The sequence below is a fragment of the Gadus chalcogrammus genome, chromosome 7, assembly GCF_026213295.1.
Source record: "Gadus chalcogrammus isolate NIFS_2021 chromosome 7, NIFS_Gcha_1.0, whole genome shotgun sequence".
In the NCBI taxonomy this organism is placed as follows: Eukaryota; Metazoa; Chordata; class Actinopteri; order Gadiformes; family Gadidae; genus Gadus; species Gadus chalcogrammus.
The window spans coordinates 20,754,399-20,774,969 of NC_079418.1; the positions used below are offsets into that span (position 1 = coordinate 20,754,399).

Below are 20,571 nucleotides of genomic sequence, written 5' to 3' on the forward strand. Positions count from 1 at the left end.
AGTAAATGTAGGTTTTTCAGACCCGTATGGATGGACAGTAAATAGCCTACTATCATATTGAGTTAACATTTAATTGGTTAAGTCGATCTGGTTGGAGTTCATATATAACCTTAGCTACCCCGGTCATTTATTACAAGGAAGCTAAGGTTATAAAATAATATAATATATAAATCATATTTGATTGTATTAATATACAAATATGTTCATATACAGTTGTATTAATGTAACAATATAATACTATAAAATAAACTATATTGAGGGTATCTTACAATGTTTATGAGGCCCTAAACACATTGAAAAGCCCTCAACATAGACATAACTCCCTCCCCCCACCCCCAACCCTCTCTCTCTCTCTCTCTCTCTCTCTCTCTCTCTCTCTCTCTCTCTCTCTCTCTCTCTCTCTCTCTCTCTCTCTCTCTCTCTCTCTTCACAACTTGTACTCTCTCTCTTTCCCTCTCTTTCTCTTACCCACACACATACCTCACACAGACAACACACTCTCTCCATCTCTGTTCCTGGGTCTGTTGCTTTCCCAACTAAATTTATTTCAGCGGACGTTTATTGGAAAGCATCTTAAAGTTTATCAATGGTTGTTTTGAGAATAAGAAATTCCCACAAAAGGAAATATGCTTTTATCTGTTTGAGCATCTTTGGATTCATCATGTACCGATATTTAGGGTGAGTACATATTACACGAACAACGAGGGTTGCATCTTATTTGCTACATTACTACAACATTATGCTGCTAAACTTTTTCATGAGACTGGTTTTGCTGTTTTGCTGTTTTTTCTATGGTACTGTCTTTGCATTGGAAAAACTGTAGGCATTCCAAATAAAAAAAAGCATAAAGAAGATAAATCAAGTTGATTGTTAAGACTTGATTTCTTTTTTTTTACACTCATTTGCATTTTTTGAAATCTTTTTGCATATGCCTTGTCCTATGCCTTGTTGTAAATACGCATACTGCCCATTTACTTGTTTAGACAAGATTCTTGTCCTTTTACTTGTCCCATGCAAATTCCTTTCGCTCATGTCATCAGTGCCCTATTCAAAACACAAAAGCATAATGGGCGGATAACGCAACGAGACACAAATGCCCCAATTCTTCTCCAGGACACCAGTGGGGGGGAGGAGGTTGAGCAGGAAACTGGGCCTGCACGCCAACAACTCTCAGTTCACCCTAGCCGGGGAGCCCTTCCGCATCCTAGGGGGGTCCGTGCACTACTTCCGGGTCCCCAGCGCGTACTGGAGGGACCGTCTGATGAAGGCCAAGGCCTGTGGCATCAACACCATCACCACGTAAGGCAGACATCTGTAAACAACCTCTTTGTGTGGCTGTCATATTCACAGGGGGATCTGGGGTCGCTTGATGGAATGAGTACTAGCATACTAACATAGAGCGGGGGGGGGGGGGATTCTGGGCTGTGTTGGTTTGAATCCCTGCAGATATGTGCCGTGGAGTCTGCATCAGCCGGAGAGAGACGTCTTCAACTTTCAGACTCAGCTGGACTTAGAGTGAGCGCCGAAATCTGTTCCTTGTTTGTCTGTCTGTCCGCACAATCGACCCTCACACAAGCTCCAAGTTGCATGGAATCTGTGAGCCATCCAGCCATCCAGCTCACCCCAGACTTACCTTACAGCCATTAGGGTGCTGAGTTATCAATAGCTCTGGTGTGTTTGGGGAATGCCCCACATTGCGTCTGGTGTCACGTTCATATCATCATCGTCCTCACCATTACCGCCCGTAAGCCGCCGGGCCCAGGGGAGACCAGGTAGGGGACGAAGCCACCTGACAACCGATGCAGCATTTCCACAACAACAGCAACGCGTAGCAGGGCAATTAGCGCTATTGGAGAGTAAGGAGCAGCCAAGGGATGCTGTATCAGCTAGTGTTGTGGCCGCAAACTCAGTGCCCAGGCTTTCAGACTTCCAACCCTGGAGATATGCGGCTGTGTGGCCAATGCCCTATATGCATCTTAAAGTTGAATATAAAAACTATTATTAGTGCTGATGTAAGTGTTTGTATGGCAAATGACATCACATGACACACAATTTCAGCCAATTAGAGAAGGGGTCTTTCGATAACTTGTTTTTGTTCCCCCCTAGATGGTCCCAGATGACAGGGATAATGTGTTTGGTTACTTGTGTTTGGGATGTCACAATTAATACATTTCCGGAGTGGGAATGTGTGCCCTCTCTCCTTCTATCTCTCTCTTTGGTATTCATTGAGTTTGAACTCTTTCTCTGATAGTGTTCTGTGGTCTTGATGGCAGGTCTTACATCAGTCTAGTGGCTGAGCTGGGACTCTGGGTAATCCTGCGACCAGGGCCTTATATCTCTGCTGAGCTGGACCTGGGCGGACTTCCAAGGTTGGTCTAATGTTTTCATATACAACCTCTATAGTTTCTATAGCTTCTTCAGGTTCTAATATCTATTGTGATACATACTATGACTCATCTTTCAGCGAGTGTGGAAAACATGTGGTGCTATCTACTCTGTGTACACGATAATCAACTGGTGAACAATAAAAACGAAATAAATCGGTTAACGAATCAGCAATTTCCTGAAAAATTTTTGCGGAAAAAAATATTAATGAAGCTATCAACTTTATAAACTTTAGAAATTTGCACACACAGAAGCCAATTGACCCAGCCGCACAAAGTGCACATTGTTCTGCGTTAGAGATTGATTGCCTTACACTAAATTTGTATGCAGCTGGCTTCTTCAAGATGAGAACATGCGGCTGAGGACAACATACCCGGGCTTCACGGACGCCGTCAACGTCTTCTTTGATAAGCTCATCCCAAAAATAGTTCCACTTCAGGTCACTGCAGGCAACAAGCTTCACAGAAATATGTGGTTGTTTTGGATTTTCTTTTGCATAACCGCCTGTTACGGTTTTGATTTCAGTTCAAGAAGGGAGGCCCAATTATTGCAGTACAGTTGGACGATAGCTATGGGTCCTATGCCAAGGACAACCGCTATATGGCTTTCATCAAGGAGGTAGCGAGCCATGTGACCTCACACATAGGTACAGGCAATGCGGGTGTGTTGTGTGACTGTATTGTTTTCTCAAAGGCCTTGACGTCCAGGGGTGTCAGTGAAATGCTGCTCACATCAGACCTTTCCAATGGACTGAAGGCAGGCGGTGTTAATGGAGGTATACTTCACTAAGACATTCATTGTACACATATTACACATGGGTAAAGTTCAAGCAAGCATACACATGCACAGAGTCATGTAGTCACGCAGGCACACATGGAGGCACTAACGCAGGCACACACAAAAAATTACAGCTAATTTTAAGTTACACACTCAAGGACACACAGGCATAGATTCAAGCACACACACACACACAGACCCATTCTCTAGCACACATACACATAAATGGTATCATGCACGTTCGCACAAAATGACATTAAACAATTAGATGTTCATTTAAATTATACACTCAAGGACACAGGCATACACATCAATTCAAGCACACACACAAATACACACACAAAGACGCTTACTCAAGCACACATACACATACATGGAATCATGCACCTTCGCACACAATTACATTAAACAATTAAATGTAAATAACACAAACAGGCAGACACACACACACACAGCAGGACGCACACACACACACACACACACTAGGACGCACAAACACACACACACACACACACACTAGGACGCACACACGCACAAACACACACACACATACAGACCGTAATGTATAACCCTTCTCTGGCAGCCATCAGAACGATGAAGCTTTGGAAGCTCCGTACGAAGGACATGCAGGAGCTGAACTCTGTCCAGGTATCAGTACTGATTGTCCGACGCCCGGAGTCCTGCCATAGTGTGGGGATCACTGTAGAAGTGATCACTGTATAGCTCCTCCGTTGTGCTGTGTGTTAGCCCAACAGCCCCGCCATGGTAACGGACATCTGGAGCGGCATGGCCGACGCCTGGGGTGATCTTCACCATGTGCTTGCTCCCGAAGGTAAGAAGGACCTTTGTGACGGACATCTTTGAAAGGTGCTACTGATTTGATTCAGAAAAGGCAGCACTATTGGGCTAAGGTTACGTTTACTATGAAATGGAATATCAGAGTAAACACATTTAAACTAATGTTTTTTTTTACATGAATAAAAACATTAACTGCCTCCAGCGCTCCTGGCTGGTGGCAGCGAGGGCCAAAGATGAGTTGCATCATAACCTGACCTTTGTTTTGTTGTAGACATGGTGTCCACTGTGAGGGAGATTCTGAGAAGAGGAATGTCCATCAATCTCTACATGTTCCACGGAGGCACCAGTTTTGGCTTTATGAGTGGTGCACTTGGAATCCCTTCATACAAAGCAATAGTTCCAAGCTATGGTTGGTTGCTATGTGATATTTTGCCTTAGCCTTAAACCATTTGCATAATGTCTGCTTCTGTCCGTCTTATGTCCTATAGAAAGCATATTTGCCTTTATTTCAAAGCCGCACTATTCATCGTGTGAACTAGATGGCAGTGCAGGGTAATTGTTTGACCACTTCTTTATTTTGGTGTCTTCCAGATTATGACGCTCCCTTGTCTGAGGCAGGAGAGTACACACCGAAGTACCATCTTCTTAGAGATCTTTTCAGTCGATACAACAGTGAGTCAGAACAAAGCTACAACAAAACACTTCATATGCACACCATGACTCTTATTTTGTGTCTTGTGTCTATGTATTATAATTGTTTTACGACCTGATTACTACACAGAAACAGTTGAAGACGTCGTTGCCTGATTACCTGTTTGTATCTTTATTTATGGGTGATGAGTCTGTGCCTGATATGCCTGCACTGCGTTATAGAGAGCCCTATGAGCCAGCTATCATGTATAACCACCTGTCCCTGTGGGATGCTCTGAGCTTCACTGAAGAAGTAAGTGCAAAGTTATTGTGTGTGTGTGTGTGTGTGTGTGTGTGTGTGTGTGTGTGTGTGTGTGTGTGTGTGTGTGTGTGTGTGTGTGTGTGTGTGTGTGTGTGTGTGTGTGTGTGTGTGTGTGTGTGTGTGTGCGCACGCGCGCGCGTGTGTGTGTCTGTGTATGTAGACCTATGTATTTACATATGTGTCTGTAGATTTGCTGGGATCTATTTTTTATGACAAATCGTATTTGGAGCAAACTTAAAATCGGACTAAAATATAATTTCCCTATCTTAGCCGTTTAAATCCGCCACACCGGTCAATATGGAGAACCTACCAGTGAATAATAAAAACGGCCAGTCGCAAGGATACACACTGTATGAGACAACCATCACTAGCGGGGGCTTACTGAAGTCTGGGGACAATGTTCGCGACCGTGCCCTGGTGAGTGACCTTTCAACAGCCGCCATGGAATGCTATAGTCTGGTTACCATGGAATCCCTTTACAAGACACGTTCTTTATGCTCACGCATACACATGCACCATCGCATGCACACGCATGTGCACAAATCCTAACACACATGCACATGCACACACTTGTGCAAACTCACACACACACACACACCAACACACCATAGACAAATGCATGGACACACACTCACACACACTACAGACACATTCACAAAAACAAACGTTGGTGCACGCACACACACCCATGCACACACACACTCACACATCCACATGCACGCACGCAGATAAAAACATTAACACACACAGATGCATACAGCATTGCCTTTAATATGAATTATTGACAGTTTGTTTATTGAGTGGTCTTCAACAACAAATGAAAAATTAGTTTGGATTCAACTTTTTTATCAAACTTAAATGCTTGTTAGAGTGATGTGCTTGACAGACTTATCCCATATTAACAATAGCTTGACTGTATTTCGTTTCATTTTCAGTCTGCCTTAATAAATGTGTTTTTTCTTCTTCAGGTCTTTGTGGACAGAAGGTATATTGGGTTTTTTAAGCGCAACACTCTAGAGATGGCAGTCCCTGATGGCGAGGTAGGCTATCTATCTATCAACACTCTGCCATTCTTGATTAACATTGCCTGCCTGGGTGGGCTGATGTATCGTGACTGGTGACTCACTGACCAAAAACCAAACAAAAAATCATTTCACCCCCAAAAGGGAAAGCGGACTTTGAGCCTTTTGGTGGAGAACTGTGGCCGGGTACACCGTGGCAAAGACCTTGACAAGCAACGCAAAGGTTGTAGTTCCACTCCACCGCCTTTCCTCCCATCAAACCACTCCCTCGTTGAACGCGCATCCGTCGCCTGCACGCTCGTGTTCATTCATTATGCTTTGTTGCAGGCTTGGTGGGAGACGTTTTATTAAACGGAACGCCTCTGCGAGATTTCACGATCTACAGCCTTGATATGAAACCCAGCTTCATCGATAGGTTTGTTGAGATAATACTTCCTATATGCGAACGGCAAAAAATGTAAAAATACTTCGTCAAAGGATTTCTGTGTGCATAAAACAGTGACAGATGCTTTGTCCTAGTCTTTACCGGGCGCCGTGGAAAGCTCGGCCCGAGGTACCCCTCTACCCTGCCTTTCTCATGGGAGCGCTGTTTGCCTACGGCTACCCCAGTGACACATTTGTGAAGCTTCCTGTGAGTGAATGCCAAAGTGATGATACACTGGCTTTGACGCCTTCTGTTCATGTTGTTTTCCCCAGAAACGTTGGCAACGTAATTATGTGTTTTGTTGAGCACAAGTCCATTTTTCTTGCCTTTTTCTTTTATGAAACCGCAGGGATGGGGCAGAGGAGTTGTGTTTATTAACGGGCTGAACCTTGGCCGCTACTGGTCCAGTGGGCCCCAGCAGGCCCTCTATCTGCCGGGATCCTTTCTCAACAGTGGAATGAATCAGGTCTGAAATATAAATCAGTCGCAATCATTTTGTCCACTTGGTCTTGTTTTTGCGCTCTCTCTCTCTCTCTCTCTCTCTCTCTCTCTCTCTCTCTCTCTCTCTCTCTCTCTCTCTCTCTCTCTCTCTCTCTCTCTCTCTCTCTCTCTCTCTCTCCCTCTCCCTCTCCCTCTCCCTCTCTCCCTCTCCCTCTCTGAGGTGTTGTTTACTGTGTTTGAAGATCATCGCATTCGAGGAGCAAGAAGCAGACTACAAGATCCAGCTGGAAGATACGCACGACCTGGGCATGACCGCCGACATCAAGTGAATGTGTTGCCACATTATTTATTTGTATGTTTGAACGTTTTTGGTTTTGTCCCTGCCTACCATTACTGGACGATGAAATGACCATACAGACTAGGGTATTTGCTTAGACATTCGCATATATAGGTAATCAAATGCCCATTTAATATAAAATAAAAAGATTTTAGACACAGGTTTACATTGAGAGGGATTTTTATAACATGTATAACCGTACCTCTTTGTTATGCCAGCCCTTTTAAACATGGACCAAAAATAACCAAATAAATGCTTCACCATCGGTCTGTGGAATGCCTCCTGGAATGCTAAAACATGATCAGCATGAGACACATCCATTGGGAACATTAACAACATATGTTCATTTAATAAACATAAGATAATGCAGTTATAAGCATTAACTAACAGTAAAGTAATGGTCTAGTAATCAACTAATGGGGTCATCGTTTACTGATGGTGTCAATTGATACATTATTTAATATGGCTAGGGCTAACCCTAGCCCCCTCCTCATAATCACTTGTAAACACTAACGCCTATGCTAATGCTATTCACTAAGGCGTATTACTGCACTAACAAATGTTAATTAATGGTTAATTAATGTATGTAAAGTGTTACCATCGTCATTTGTGAATATACTGCACAGTACTGCACATAACAACTACAAAGTCTCTAAAAGAAAGGCAAAGTTGGCACATTTCTCTGAAAAAATGAAAATACCCTGACTTATGTTGACCCAAGTGCTGTCAGAACAACAGCAGTAGTTACAAAAGTTTGGAATAGTATTAAGTAACCTCAATGAACTCAATGACCGATGGAGGAAACCCTTAGGCAGACGATCATATAAATAGTGGAAGGAAAAGAAACACAAAACGAACCAGCACCACATCCAAATCCAATCCATACTGGAGAAAAAGTCCCATTCATACTTTGGAAGGACATGGCAGGTAAGGTAGGTTTCTTTGTGAGGAACCTTTGAAACACACCTCTCTCTAAACTGTGCTGGAACATGTAAAGACAATATGAATTGATTTCCCTCGGCTCGCAAGATATTGCAACATGTCAATCAAACCCAATCAACTGTCCAAATATGGATACCTATACTCCATCTCCCGACATTACCAAACCACTAGTGTGTGTGTGATTGGATTAGCCTTTATAATCTCCCTTAAGCGTTCGAGAGAACGCAGATGACAAAGCAGCACAAAGTCTGCATATACACACAATCTATCCATCTCCATCTACTATCAAACTACAGTTAACATTCAGTTACACACACAAATCCATATACCCCATAACATAAAAAACAGGAATATTGCAGAAATGCCCTCCATCATGTCTCTGATTGTCATTTGCTGCTGCCTTGTCACAAGACAAGGGCCCAATTACTTCCCTGCATGGCCGCCCTGTGCCCCAAACAACTAGTTAGGAGCCGCGACAACAAAAAGGGCCCCTATGTTCTGCCGAGCAGGGGCCCGGGCTGCTGCTGTAGGTCGCTGAGAGAGCTCTTTATGGTGTGGCTGAACCCCCTCTTCACGCCTTCCAGACTGATGGTGTGGTGTCCCTTTGTCTCAATGCTTAAAATATAATAAAATGTAACAAGCGATGAAAGGTTATTATCATTAAATTATTATTATTATTTAAACTTTTCAACGCACGTAACATGATTTTACATTAACATTTAGGGCGTTTAGCAGACGCTGTTATCCGAAGCGACTTACTATAAGTACATTTGTCAGAAGAAAGAGAAACAATATATCATTGTCGGTACAGTAAAGATGTTCATAGAACCAAGTGCCAAGCACTTACAATCGCTAGGTTTACCCCATTCACTGTATTCAACAAAGCTAGCTAGGATAAGAATCAGGACAAGAATAAGACTATCTTGGGGCATTTCCACCGGAGGGTGCGGGTCGGTTCTGTATGCAAAGGTGTGGCATGGTTCGCGTGCAAAAGTGGGCATGATCCGGACTGAGCCGTATTGAGCCGTACTCGTCTCGCAGTAATCCTCCGTTGGGGTACTAAGACGCCTGAAAGGATGCCGGCATGTTCGAGCTACACACGCCGTCCGTTAATTAGTCGACAGAACCGTCTCTTCCGTGCAATGGGGATAATAACAAACAAACACAATACCCGCAAGGGTAAAAACAGCGAAAGCTTCGTCGATTGAAGAAAATGTCACTCAAAAGTTTGATGTCCTTCTTCGACATCCTACATTGTTGCTCTTTGTTCATTGTGTCACGTTCTTCTTTTTCCTTGGATTTATTAGCAGGCTACACTGTGTCAGGATGCTATGAGGCCACAATGCTTACATAGCTGCCGCGGCAATCGACATACGGCTTAATCGCAGGGTACTGTCGGCGGTGGAAACGCAAGCCGTAACTGAGTTGGGCTATACCGCACCTTCACTACTGAGCCAAGGCGTGCCGGGCCAAAGCGTACCGCCTGTGGAAATGCACCATATCAGTGTGGTTACCTGGGTTGCCCGGTACATGTCGTCATACTTCAACCTCGGGATTTGAGAAACCTCGCTGGCCCTCATTCACCAGTGTGGGCCTCTCTGTCCTGGTATGCCACACCAGCACCTGGTTTCAACACAGGGAGGAGAGCACATGAGATGGATGAGGACACATGACGTTATATATTTTCTTTAAAAGTCTTCAAAGATGTCTCATGCACACACATGGGCTATGCACTCGCACATCCGAGCAGAGAGAGGATGACTTCACACAATCGATAAACCATGACAATGTTGAAACACGGCCCCATTCAAGAAACATGGGAGCATATATTTGAAAATAGTCTAGGAGGCTAAGCCTGCGAGTGACAGACAATTCGACTAAACACACAATTTCAACAGCTTCTAATCTCCGGCGGATGACACCGATTGGTGACGCATAAATCATTGACATCCTTCACTCCAATGTCCTTGTTTCCAACCCAGCCCCCCAGAGAAGGGGGGGACCCTTCCCTGGGCTTACCTTGGTGCAGTTATCCGCCTTGGGCTCCAGGTCGCTGAGGGAAACCAGCGCACTGAGCAGGTTGGTCTCCTGGTAACCCGACTTGACGTCGCGCAGCTTGAAGACGACCTCAGACTTTCGGATGAGGAGCTTCAGGTTAATGGCGAAGCCAGCCATGTCGATGGCGAACGGCCGATTCGGTGCGAACCCCGTCACCCAGCCGCACACCTTGCCCTGGGCGTTGATCTTGGGCGACTCGTATTTCCGGCCTGCGATGAAGCCCACGGGCCACACCGACACCATCGTGGTGGAGCGCATCTGGGCGGCGTGGGGATAGAGCGAGAGAGCAGGGAGGAAGAACCATCATGTGCTTGGGGTCACCCGTACACGCAATACCAAATTGTGCGGAATGGAAAAAGGCAGACGAGCACTTACTGCTAACCTGACCCGTAGCAATTAACGATTCTAAAGTCCATGTTTGTTCTACATGCATTTCAAATAAGTAGCTATTCAACCGGGGCCATGTTCACACTCCTATCCATGAAAATCAGACTATTTGTTGGAACAAAAAGGCAGATTTAGAATAAATTGGAGATCAAAAGAGAATCGACACAATTCAGTGTAACATTTCAATTCTCTAGGTTATCATCTCAAAGACCCCCGCCCCCCCCCTCCTCGGGGAAAAAAAGCATGTCTGTCGTCACCTCCTCAAACAGCTGCAGGCTGTACACGTTGTCATCGTCCGCAAAGTACACCACCCCGGGGGGCGCCTCGCCCATGGTCAGGCGCAGCCAGCGCAGCCCCAAGTTCTTCTGGATGCCCCCCCGCGGGTAGGACCCAGTCGTCCTCAGGACCCTGGGCGTCTCCAGGTGGAGGTGGGTGTAGTTGAGGCCCGTGGCCTTCAGCAGGCGGCGCACCAGCGCGGTGGTGTTGCGGGCGTCCTCGATCACGACCCAGTGCAGGTTGGCCACGTGGAGGAAGGTGTTGGCCATCCGCGTCAGCTCCGCCTTCTGCACCGCCCGCTGGAAGGTGGCGGTGATCACGTAGAGGGGCGCCAGCGCGGCAGACCAGGGCGGGGGCCGGCTGTAGACGTACTCGGTGCGCACTGCCTCCACGATGCCGCCGCCCGCCCCCGCCGCCGCCCTCCCCCACGGAGCACAGCCCTCCCTGGGGGAGGAGGGGTCCCCCGAGGCAGGGCGGCTGCCGTTCCTTCTGTCTGTGGGGAAGGGGGGGGGGGGGGTGGGCATTCAGGACACCGAGGGGGCAGTCATGTTTCGGCCAAAGTGTTATATCTTACCCTACTCTACTCTCCTTCATTGCTGATTCACTGTGCCGCATTGGCTATATCCTAAGCCAATCAGAATGCTTTCTGCATTCCATTTTCACTATCTGCCTAAGTCATCTAGCATATTTTACGCTAAATAAATGATGAACCTTAAAATATGACTTTGGTAATTATGCTATGAGGCTTTACAAAACCATGATTCCAATGCCAAACAAATGTGATGAAGGAGCTAAACCTTGTTAGCGGGAAAACGTGCATACCCGTCTTCATTTGAGGCCCACCTATTGCTTGGCTAAAAGTGTGGGCGCTTTCCTTGCACATTGCATGCTAGAGCCATTGTATTGTAGATATTAAATATTGATCAATCAAATAAAGCGAGAGCAGTTCAAGCTGCAAGATGCATCATATATTGTGTAACATGAAATAGAATATAAAGCAATGGACCATCCACTGTTTGGTAGACCCTCGTGCAGACTTCCGCAAAGCAAAAGTAGGGCAGTAGTAGCAGCCAACACTAAATTACGCCGATCTGATTCATATTCGTGTTCTGGTATTTGCTCCAGATACTCTTTTTTAGCTTCAGGACATTTAGGCTCCATACGTTATGCATTTCTTAGTTATAGAAAAACTCCCTCATTGGGGATCTGTATAGAACATGCTCCTTTATATATTGATAACTTTCATAACTAGAGTCGTAGCTAGGGTGGTCCCCCTCCCAGCCTCCAGGCACCGGGGTTTCATCACCCAAGGGCCATAACCCTTCTTTAAAGGGTCTCAGTTAATGATGAGAGGCTTTGGGTGAAAGCAGCTGGCTCAAGGATAAAGAGGGGTGATATTTACCCGGCGTTCCTTTCCAGTAGAGGTCCGTATGGTTGCCGTTGCTTAGGTGCCAGATGAGGAGCGACCAGGGCAGGGCGATCAGCAACAGAGTCACAAAGTCTCGATTGGTCACCATCTCACGGCTGGCTGAAGCAAGTTTGTTTTGGTTTGGACAGTGGTTACTGTTAGAATGGTCAAGAGATAAAGGCTAGAGTCAGTCCTCCACACTCCAACAAAATAGGGGGCAGTATAGAATAGTATTGTTGCTCTCATGGCCAAGGAAGTCTGGTTCCCTGATCTAATGGGCTATCACTGAGACACCTTGTGACTTGTATTCTAATGTACCGCAGGCTATAAGCACTCCATTAAAACATCAGCCGCAGGTACCTTCAGTTGTGTGTGAGGAACGTAGTTTTGGGCCACTTCAGCTTAATGCACACTATAAATAGGGCCCAGAATAAGAATATGCTTGGTCCTTATAGTCTCTCATTTGAAAATCCTTTTTCTACAGAAAGTCTTATGAAAGGTGTTTGATATTGCAGTATGATTATGGTATTGTCTGTGTTCTGTCATTATCCTTATTTTGTTTAGTGTTTGTTCTCCCCTTGATTACAAATACCAGCTGCATGAATCAATATTATATGCTATATCGGATCTGAGTTTCCTGAGAAATATTCCAAGTGTCAAATCAATTATAATGTTGTCTGCATTAACACAATTTAAACAAATGGACTTGGGTTCGGGGAACACACATGCATGGAACGAAATCAGATGTTGGCTTGTATTTGATGGATAACACCTTTGGGGGACCATTATGTACGGTGTGCCATCAGGTAAAAGTGTTTTTTTCTTTAATTACTGTGTGTCTTTCATCAACACTTTCACATCAACACTACATAACTGTTGATAACATTGGGCAATCTATTCCTGTAGGATTCTCTTTACAATTCGGTTTTTCACATTTTCAAAGTGTCACCTTTTCAGTCTCAGGCCAAGTCACAAAGCATCACAGTTCCACGTTGGTGTGTTATTATGCTCCAAACACTGTTGTATACTTCAGTGCCCTCAGGTTTTTTGTTCAAATAAACAAAACTACCAGAGATCTTGACAACTTGAAGCCTTATGTGTGGAGTTAAGTTTCCTTCTCGATACTCACTTCCTAGAGGTTATGTCTATCTTAATGACTCCCCTATGTTGGAATTGTAACAATTGAAATACTTCTGAGACCCAATTATTGAGTGCTTCTCAGGCTGAAGGTATTCTGAAGTTGTTTATAGTTCATTTTCTTCCTTGACAGCCGCAGGAATTCCCATGAATTGCATGGAGGGAGAAAAATCATTCAAAAAACATTCGAAACACTCAATATAAGGATGATAAGGATTTGCTGTCCAACGGATGAGCTCCAACAAACACCAGAAACAACGCATCCAAGAAGTCATACTCACTGATTCACAAATAAAAAGATGCCCTTTTGCCACAGAGTAGGATCCCAAATGTGGCCAAATGTGGTGGTTCCCCGGTTATCGCTATCCAGCTACATCCATCACGCTGGTTAAAAAAACACTTCCATTAAAAACGGTTGTTTCTTGCCCTCAGATCAGCGCCGGAGCAATCGGGTGACAAACAGTGTGGTCCAAGTGTCTAGCGGCCGTATCCGCTAACCAATCCCATGGGTCGGGTCGCGTCCTCACTGCCGGCCCTGTGGTGAGAGACGCACACAGGAGGTCAAACCCTCGGAAGAATGTGGCTTCTCATCGGCAAAACAAAGGCTGGGATTGTCACAGCTGACGGGGCAAGAGGGGAGCGAGACGGAGCACCATAGCTGGGGGATTCCGGACAATTTAATAGATTGCATAATTCTTTTTTTTGTTTTGTTAACGTCGCAACACAGACATAACATATTTGTGGAATCCCTTCGAGCGGGATTTGGTGAAATTGATCGGCCAAAAGATCGGCCGGTGTGGCTGCGTTTCCCTGGCTGTACCTATTCTATTATACACAGAAATAAATTACCCAATCTAGCAAGAGGGATGCCTCAGTGGAGCATGTAGGCTGCTCTGCTGAGCGGCCAGCGTGGTGCATGGGCTAAGAGCAGGTGCCTAACGTGAGGGAGTCTCCTCGACAGGGCCGTGCCACAGGCTCAAGCAAAAGGTAGATCTTCAAACGCCTAATCCGCACACATGCATGCATGCACGCACACACACACACACACACACACACACACACACACACACACACACACACACACACACACACACACACACACACACACACACACACACACACACACACACACACACACACACACACACACACACACACACACACACACACACACACACACACACGGTTATAAATAAGACTTGGTTTCATGGGAGCTTAAAGTTTGGACCCAAGGAGGAATTACATTCAACATATGGATGGGGAATTATCTGAGGGGGATTATCACAAGTAAAGTGTGCAGATCGTTTTCTGGATTATGCTTTATTCTTGCATACCGATAAAAAGTGACCACATGATGTGCTGGACATGCATCTCAAAGAAAAGCCTCTGATTGTTTTCTCATTTCTCATTCACCATGAGAAAGACTTTATGAATAAGAAAGAGTTTTACGACATGACAATGATAGCAGGATCGAGGATGACATGAATTATTTCATACCACCCAATAACAGTCAGCAAACAAGAACAGCATGTTTCTCATTGGGGATAGTGTTTGTGAGCCTGGCAACGGTATACAAGCTTAATGCCTACACCTTTCCATTCAGCAAACTCACAGCTAGACATTGTTTGAGCGGTAGTGCATGTCTCTGTAACTCAACTGCCTCCATAACATAGTCATGCAATTGTTCTTCATCATATTTCACATTGCAGTAACACACCGACCCTCAAAAACACAGTTATAAAGGTGTGTGTGTGTGTGTGTGTATGTGCGTGTGTGCATTTGCATGTTTTCATGTGTGCATGTGTTTGCATGTGTGTGTTTGTATGTGTGTGTCTGTGTGTGTGTGTGTGTGTGTGTGTGTGTGTGTGTGTGTGTGTGTGTGTGTGTGTGTGTGTGTGTGTGTGTGTGTGTGCGCGTGTGCGTGTGCATGCATGTTTGCCTCTGTGTTTTTTAAATGATGACATAAATGTTTAATTTGCGTGGTGTATGGTGTATTGGAGCCTAAACTGAGGCACGTGGAGGTGAATACCTGAATCAGTCAACCTCGTTGTCAACGCTGATAAAGCATCAATAATACTTGGTCATCCCACCTTTCCTCCCACTCAGCCAACTGCTATTTATACTTGCTGTGTTGGAACATGACCCCTACAGGCACACCTCTCGGGCAGTATCAGTGTTTCCACTCAGCCAAATAGACGTATACAGGAAATTTACGACACATTGTTTTCTATTGAAAAACATCCTCAAGTAAAGGGGGTGGTAGGTTTGGAGAGGCGTTACAAGGTAGCTACTGTGTTTATGTGTTGCTTGGTAACAGTTCAGTCCCATTCCAGTTGCGGATCTATTTTTGTTGGCGGAGCCAAATAAATCATGAAATTAACAAACAAATCATAATCTGTTGTTGCTTATTACTGTGCTTGTAGAACTTTGTATAAAAGCAATACCACACTCGAAGTCTTGCTGTTGTACTGAATATCAGCACGGCTGTGATTATCTTCGGCATGCAGTATACGGCCTCGTACCTTTGACCGAATCACAGCCGTGCTGATATTCGGTACACCAGCACTCTCTCTCGTGTGATATTGCTGAATTGTTACTCATCCAGAGCTATAGCTGTCACACAAACTAGCCTAAGTAGGCTTACACAACACTTTCCAGCCTCTTCATTCATTCAGTGACTGAAATCATAGCATTTGAAGAATAATCTGATTATTTCAATTGTCAACCTATGTGTATGGGTATAATTCACTTACTGATTCTTCATTGCAAGCTAAAGATCTTTACTGTCCACATTCTTACCATTCTGTCTTCCCCTTTTCTGACTACATTTCTTATCCCTTGTCTGCTTAGCGACCACGACAGCCACATTTAACATGCAGTGTCTCCCAAACTTTACATGAAATATGGCCAATATCCTTTTTATAGTCAATTGTGTTAATTCATGTACATATTTATTTATACATAGTCCTCCATATTTTTTCTTTTCTTTCAACTTTAATTAATATTTTATATGTTTTGTTTCATTGTCTTTCTATTCCCACTTTTGCTTCCTCTACTGACTTCAAAAGAGAGTTGTCAGTAGAAGAAGGTGTGACTTTGCCTCCAACAGTGTGAATTCCAAGAACTGAGTTGGGAGTATTCATCACATTCTACCAGGAAGAAAGGCTCATTCTTGTCAACAACATTTTTGAAAAATGCCCCATCCAAATATTTAACAGATTCATAAGCTAGGGACATGATGATTATTATTATTAGCTGTTGTGATTTTAACAGTATCAGTGGTAGTCCTATCAACGTCATTAAAAATTGATTTGATTTACTAAAAAAATACAAGAAATTCAAAACACAGAAGCTCAAAATATGCTGTGTAAATGTGCAGAATATTGATAATTGTATCAAAATGTATCATAGGCTGGGTGGAAATCTTTCTCTTTCAATGAGAAACATAATTTTTTTAACATCCACTAAGTTGATCAGATGTTAAAACTGATTGTCATTGAAAACCAAGACAACATTATCCACTGTCTGTCAGTATTATCTGTCGTGCATCTTATGCTTTTGGATATGTTACTCCTCTCAAAAAATTTAAGGAGAATTTTTAAAAGTGAATGAGCCAGCAATGTGTTCTAGATTCACCTACAAAAACTACTATTTCCACAAATTAAAGAATGATGAAGAATCTATCAAATGTAGCAGACGTTTAGAGAGCGAGAGAGAGCGAGAGTGAGCAAGAGAGCGAGAGAGAAAGAGAGTTGGAGAGAGCCTAGGTCAATTATGAACCATTTCAAATTACCTTGCTACCTAGTGATCCAGTGTTTGAAGGCATACACAGACTCAATACGCAACATATAAGATTTAGTTCAGAAACTTCTGCATCGATTTCCCCTGCTTGGTTTCAGGGCTCTGGACAGCGCCGCAGAAATGAAGAACACCATTCGTTTCTAAGCCCATGACGGGTCGATATCAAATTCGATCACCAAACAACAATCTAACAAAGTGAACCGGAGCCTACCTGATCATGCAGTGAAATGGGAAAATCACGAATCTCAATGAGGAAATTTAATTTTTCGGCGAAACACTCACCACTCCACACAAATGAAGAACTACATAGTTAATAACAATAGCCTAAGTCTCAAATCTCTCTCTCAGGAAACGCACGGATACACGCACGCTCGTTTTGCTGAATAACTTTTCACTTTATGCACAGCAGCTCTATCGCCATTTAGTCACAGCAAACGTAGGCTATACCGATCGAGGGGTCTCAAACACCCCCAATTTCGCACGCATTCCATTATCCAAGAAATATGGAATAGCGGAATGAAGAAAAAATTGGCCGAGAAAGCAAAGATTAGGCTACATACCTGGATTTGCGTCGTAGCATCCCTCCCACTCCTATAAATCCCCCCCACTCGATTGTAAATAAACCCCGTAAGCGAAGAGAGACAAAAGGTCCTTCACTTTCTTCACAACATGTCACCAAATGCCCACCGACGCTGCGTCCCGCTTACACACACACACACACACACACACACACACACACACACACACACACACACACACACACACACACACACACACACACACACACACACACACACACACACACACACACACACACACACACACACACACACCATTCCGTCCTGGAATTGCCTATACAAGCGTGTGGTCGGTGTGGATTCGTCAGTTAGACTCCGAGCAGTGTCTGAAAGGTTGAAGCTCCGTGGCGAACTGCGCGCTCAAAATATGAATGTGACTGGAGGATTTCAGCTGCCGTATCGCATGCTGTTTCTACTACTACTATATTCTTCTGCTGCTGTTGTTTTGGTTTATTAGAGATGGACGCATTTAAGCAGAGGTTGTGTGAGCTTGTACGCCTGCACAAATAAGTTGAGGGGCCCTATACACAAAGGAGCACAAAAAGTGATTCAGCATACAAATGAAGTTCTTCCACCAAAAATAGCAATCCTCACACACCTAGCATCGCACACCTAGAACCCATGGGCTGTTACCATGGGAAACCTGAGAGAACTAACAGGGTAGACATTAAGGTGAACATGAACGGCAGACGGGAAAGAACAAGACAACAGGAAGTGGCAATGAAGTGGTGAAAGAACATAGAATAGCTTGGCCTGGGTAAATCTATCAACTATCACCAAAACATATACTCAATAGTTTTTTACCCAAGCAAATAAATAGAGTAGACTTCTCCATCAGTATTCTGCTGAATGTGGAAATACATAATACAATACTTACTTAAATTAGCATGATAACATGATTTCAAGCACATTCACACAAACACATGAAAAGTAAAAAGAGTAGGCCTACACAAAAACCTGCACATATCTGACAAAGATATTCTGACATGCACTCCACCCAAACAGGTTCAGCTGGGCTCAACACAAAATGCTGCAGAAGAAAGACAATTTAAGGTTTGACAGCTCAACAAATGCAAACGGCTGCCCAGTAGATGAGAAAATGTTATCATTTTCTCAACGGAATTACGTTCCCCTTTGTTTATCATCGATCCATGTTCGGTTCTAATATCCCGTCTGTCATTGCAGGCCGCTCCCCTTCAACTCTAAACCAATCAGGAACTCATGTATTCACAAGATTAAAATTGTATCTAAGTATATATAAACGTATATAAACGTCTCTCAATCGTGTTCGTCGCTTGTCTGTTGTTGTCAGTGACTCGTTGCAACCCTCCGCCATCCCCTTCACCTCCGGAACTAGGCTCCGCCTGTCTACGGCAAAAGACATAACATCCCCTAGGGCCGAAGCACTCCATCCATAGTCCGCCGCCACCTGCAGCGCGTAGGCATCAGGGGGAACTCATACCCGACATACTTCATGGATCCATCGTCCCCCATAAAGAATAATTTGATCTAATCTCTTGTCTAATCGCTAGCCTAGTATTTATTGTTAATTTTAAATACTTGTCTCTCCTGATTAAAGCATTTAGCCTATGAGCTGAAAGTACTCATAATTTCACATTAAACCTCCCACAAACAATGATTGGATTCCTACGGAATACATGTGAACGTGCAGGATTCAAGCACCTACTGGAGTAAAATAAATCAATGCTTTGCAAGACAAAACAGTTATTTAATTGCGAAAATAATTGCACCGGGCCTCTTATCAGTATCCATGCATGTGATTATGGCTTAGAACTACACCTTCAGGTATTGCTTTCCGCCTTTAAAAAAATTGCTTTCGTTCGTAATTGCGCCCTTATCTATTTTTTTCGGCCGATGTAATTTGTATGTCGAGGCCTAAATTATTCACCGACCAAATGGCCAATGGTTTATTATTCATGATCAGCCATGTTGGTGTTGGGTGGGGTGCGTTGGTGGGTGAGGGTTGATGACGATGTGAGGTTTTTAACGAAAAATCTCATTCCTTTAGGATACCAGAGTGAGAGGATTGGAGATTTGCTCATTACACATGTTCTGCTATGGGTATCAAGGGCCGTAATTTGTGCCATAAAAACCTCCGCCCTACACATAATTGTTACCACCAGATCCTCTACTGTTGAGCAAAACAGGGACAATATGGGGCGCTTGTGTCAAACAGCATGTGGGAAAAGAACAAGGGGTTCAGCCTTTCTGGGAACACCCCCCCACCCCCAGTCCTCTATGGTCCATAATTTAAACTTCTGTTTCAACTGGAGTACTCCCTGTTCTTCTGTGTAGTAATCAGCTGTTGGAGGCAAAAAGGTCATTCACAAATTCAAGAGGATCTTCAATCTTCAGGCCTTGGCTATTACACTTTCAATGAAATAATCTGCCAAAACATCTATGTTCGCAGAGTTCCTAGAGATCAGGCATCAGCATTTGTTATGGGTGTGGGTGTGTTTGATGTACAAATATCAGGGACCATCTGACATGAGGATGCATAGAGGTCCAACACCACATGTTCGACGTTGGTCGAACATGTTTCCTCAACTAATCGTCCATACCCCCACACATCACAATAACACACCACAACGACACTGTGGCTTTAATAAAGAGACACGAGTCACGACCAATGGAGTCTTTCTTCTATGTTCTAATACTACACCCATGGTAGACACAGAGAGAGAGAGAGAGAGAAAGAGAGAGAGAGAGAGAGAGAGAGAGAGAGAGAGAGAGAGAGAGAGAGAGAGAGAGAGAGAGAGAGAGAGAGAGAGAGAGAGAGAGAGAGAGAGAGAGAGAGAGAGAGAGAGAGAGAGAGAGAGAGAGAGAG

General features: G+C 44.1%; 2 protein-coding genes and 1 long non-coding RNA gene across 3 annotated transcripts; 1 reads left to right on the top strand and 2 right to left on the bottom strand.

Annotated features, from left to right (window-relative positions):
* Nucleotides 1–497: 497 nt before the first annotated feature.
* LOC130386449 (beta-galactosidase-1-like protein 2) lies at nt 498–7,460 on the top strand. The gene is made up of 19 exons (XM_056595382.1): nt 498–678; nt 1,114–1,299; nt 1,447–1,515; nt 2,274–2,369; nt 2,716–2,824; nt 2,911–3,003; nt 3,079–3,160; nt 3,746–3,810; nt 3,910–3,994; nt 4,232–4,369; nt 4,552–4,632; nt 4,794–4,903; nt 5,183–5,329; nt 5,881–5,952; nt 6,079–6,157; nt 6,262–6,349; nt 6,454–6,565; nt 6,708–6,824; nt 7,042–7,460. Exons 1-19 carry the CDS (start codon nt 587–589, stop codon nt 7,126–7,128), a joined length of 1,908 nt encoding a protein of 635 aa, XP_056451357.1. The 5' UTR covers nt 498–586; the 3' UTR covers nt 7,129–7,460.
* b3gat1b (beta-1,3-glucuronyltransferase 1 (glucuronosyltransferase P) b) lies at nt 5,676–11,200 on the bottom strand (the record flags this gene model as incomplete). The annotated part of the gene is made up of 4 exons (XM_056594829.1): nt 5,676–8,693; nt 9,593–9,701; nt 10,098–10,394; nt 10,781–11,200. Coding segments are annotated over 3 exons (804 nt in total), but the record flags the coding sequence as incomplete, so codon positions are not given.
* Nucleotide 11,201: 1 nt separating this feature from the next.
* On the bottom strand, nt 11,202–14,053 carry LOC130386450 (uncharacterized). Its single transcript, XR_008896126.1, has 3 exons — nt 13,626–14,053; nt 12,202–12,362; nt 11,202–11,292 (listed from the first exon to the last, which is right to left on the bottom strand). It is a non-coding gene; the product is annotated as an uncharacterized LOC130386450 (long non-coding RNA).
* Nucleotides 14,054–20,571: the final 6,518 nt, after the last annotated feature.

Excerpts from the sequence above, each read along its gene's own strand:
- LOC130386449 (XM_056595382.1), top strand. The coding sequence starts at position 587 with ATGGTTGTTTTGAGAATAAGAAATTCCCACAAAAGGAAATATGCTTTT. Across the intron at positions 679-1,113 it reads ATCATGTACCGATATTTAGG|GACACCAGTGGGGGGGAGGA; the intron begins GTGAGTACATAT and ends ATTCTTCTCCAG. Across the intron at positions 3,161-3,745 it reads GGCAGGCGGTGTTAATGGAG|CCATCAGAACGATGAAGCTT; the intron begins GTATACTTCACT and ends CTTCTCTGGCAG.